Source organism: Gavialis gangeticus, unplaced genomic scaffold (genome assembly GCF_001723915.1).
Source record: "Gavialis gangeticus isolate Ggan-Ray unplaced genomic scaffold, GavGan_comp1, whole genome shotgun sequence".
NCBI classification, from domain to species: Eukaryota; Metazoa; Chordata; order Crocodylia; family Gavialidae; genus Gavialis; species Gavialis gangeticus.
The window spans coordinates 22092026-22094973 of record NW_017729024.1 but is presented as its reverse complement, the minus strand read 5'-3'; the positions used below and the strand labels follow the sequence as shown (position 1 = coordinate 22094973).

The 2948-nt window shown below is 48.3% G+C and overlaps 1 protein-coding gene across 1 annotated transcript in view; it reads left to right on the top strand.

Moving 5' to 3' along the window:
• Positions 1-6: 6 nt before the first annotated feature.
• ZCCHC9 (zinc finger CCHC-type containing 9) overlaps positions 7-2948 on the top strand; it is a 24397-nt gene continuing 21455 nt past the window's right edge. The window contains exon 1 of the mRNA XM_019516937.1: positions 7-386. Within this exon, the coding sequence (XP_019372482.1) occupies positions 27-386 (360 nt within the window). The 5' untranslated portion in view covers positions 7-26. The remainder of the gene's footprint in view (positions 387-2948) is intronic.

Below are 2948 nucleotides of genomic sequence, written 5' to 3'. Positions count from 1 at the left end.
CCCACCAGGGTCCCTGAGGAGCAGCCATGACGCGCTGGGCCCGCCAGCATGCAGCCCGCAGCCGGGGGGTTCTGGAGGCGACACCCTGGGAGAAGATGGTGGACGGGGCCCCCGAGGGCAGCGCAAAGGCTGGGCCAGGCCGTGGCTCCCGCCCGCTTCACCTCCAGAGAGATGCAGGGGGGAAGAAGAAAAATAGAAAGAAGAAAGACTACGTGAATGAGGACGTCAATGGGTTCCTGGAGCACGTGAGGCAGAGCGTGCAGGGCGGGCTGGTTTTGGCAGCCCACGACCCCGAGGTGAGGGCAGAAGTAGCTTTGGCCTTAAAGAAAGACCAGCGCCGGGAGGAGAGGCGGTTGAAGAGACAAGAGAAGAAGAAACATGGCATGGTGAGACCCTGGTCCTGCTTCCTCCCTGTTCTTTCCTCATAGTGGCAGCATCCTTAGAGCAGGGCTTCTCAACTTTTTTAGCTTCCAGGTACCATCAGAAAGAGCCGGCTCTTAGGTCTCATATCTCTGTTACTCCAGGGCAATTCTTCTGTTGCAGAGAACTCAGAAAGACCACAATAGGGCAGACTGTTTCTGGCCCTATGGATCAGGGTTTGAAATATGGGGAGGGTTGGGGGGTCTGAACCCCCCCCCTCCCCATAAGAAGCAAGAGCCCCCAACCCACCCTGTGCCTGTCTAAGCAGCTTAAACAGTGGTGGCTTCTTCCAGCTGCCACCTCTGCAGATTCCCCCCCAAGAATAGGAGTGTAATTCGAACCCAGCTGTGGATTCCTGTTTGAAATCTCTAGTCTGTTTTGTGTGTTGTGTTAGTGTTGGCACACCTAACAGTGCTAATGTTGCACAGCACCCTTAAAAGGATCTTGCCACAACCTGGTGGAGAACCGCTGCCCTAGACAGTAGCACCACTTCAGCTGTAGTGAGGACTGAGAACTCCTTTCTGTTTAAAAGTCCTCTCTCAAGTGCTCTCAAATTAACATGTTCATTTGGACTGTCTTGCAATATAGTGGGTCATGTGTGCGTTTAGGGTGAATTAGAGGTCATTTGAGCAAAGCGTTCTGGAGACGCAGTCTCTGAAAAACAGCATGTCTTAAGCTTGACACTTTGTTAGACTTGCTGAGGCTTGGGGCTCTGAACATGTCCAGAAGGTCCTGGTTGTTCGACACATATGGAACCGACTTCATGAAACCTGCTATCCTTTTGGAAAAGCAAAATGACAAAATGTCTTCAAAAAGAGTTTAGCTTGGTGCATGCCTAGGGTGTTGTGCATAGATAGGGGAGTTGCTGCAGCGCTGGTATTCACTTGAGAGTGAAAGAGGCCTTCTATAGTAATTGCACCTTAACCGCACCTAGCAGATGTCAGTCCTACTCTTGACTGACATCAGAATGAGACTTGTATGTATGTATGCATGTTACTAAAATTGTCCCTGTTAGAGGGAACATTTTTTTGAGAAATGTGATCCAAGTGCAGAAGATAATTCAAGCACCTTCTGAATTGTTGCAGAAAAGAAACAAATCCTAATTGCAAGTGGTTGCTGGAAGGGGGTGGGGGGACTTAGTCAGAGAAATAAGGGAATAATCCCAGAAAATTAGGTCTGGAGGAGACCTCAGGAGGTCATCTAGTTGAGGCCCCTGTTCAAGGCAGGAACATCTTTGTCTAAACCACCCCAGTCAAGTTTTTGCTGAACCTGTTTTTAATTTCAGCCATAAAGGTTCTGTATCCTCTCTTGGTAATCTATTCCTGTGTTTAGTTCTTGGGAATAGCCAACTTAATTTCCTTTGTTGCGTTTACTAGTGAGGCTGTTAATACTTGTCCTAGCTCTTGTGGACACAGAATATAGTTATCCCCATTTTTGTAACAGCTTTTTTTATACTTGAAGACTGTTAGCATCACTCTTGCACCTTTGCCTCCACCACCCCATGTCTTTTCTTCTCTAGACTTAGGAATCCCAGTTCTTTCAGCCTTTCCTTGTATGTTGTGTTCTCTAGACCAGTAATCACTTGTTGCTCTTCTCTGGAATATTTCCAATTTGTCCATGTCTGTCTTGAAGTGTGTTACTCGGAGCTGGCCCTTACACCAGATGAGACCTTACTGGTGCTGAGTAGAATGGAAGAATTACTTCCTGTGACTTGCAGGTGACAATTAATATAGTGGGGGCCAACCTTTTTGGCTTGTGTGCCACAAATTAGCCCTGCCTCTTTCCCAAGTGCCACTCTGATCCCCTTCTCCTGCTCTATCTGCTGCTCATCTTTCAGTTCCCCACTCTATGCTCCCTGCTGGATTTGCTGCTTTGCTTTCTGCTCCCTGGTGTAACTGCAGCTATGCTGCCTGTCTCCTCCCTGACCTGCCATTTGTGCATGTGCCTATGTCACTTGTGGCACCCATGCTGCAGATTGGCCACCCCTGTGTTAATACATCCCCAGATCCATTATTTTGTCCACCCCTGTTCACTCCCTCCGCAGCCCCCAGTTCATAAAGCCCATCACCTTGTCATACAGAGGATAGATTCCTTGATGATATGCTTGAGACTCTCTTTGGTTATTGAAGTTAGATGAGTTACTTTAGTTCCCTGGATCCTACTCCATTCTCATCTCCTCCCCCCCACCTTTTTTTTTTTGAAGACGAAAACTATATTGGCCCATTTCTAGTTGCCTGGCAGTCTGTGAGTTCAATGGCTCTGCAGTTTCCTCAGCTAATTCCTTGTTAGCCAAGTTGGTGCATTTCTAGGCTTTCTTTTCTTCCTGTGCATCTTTTTATAGAATCATAGGGCTGGAAGGACCCTGATGAATCATCGGGTCCAGCCCCCTGCATGAGCAGGAAAGACATCTGGGGTCAGGTGACCCCAGCCAGGTGACCATCCAGTCTTCTCTTGAAGACCTCTAGGGTAGATGATTGCACCATCTCTGGGGGGAGCATGTTCCATAGTCTGGACACCCTAGTTGTAAA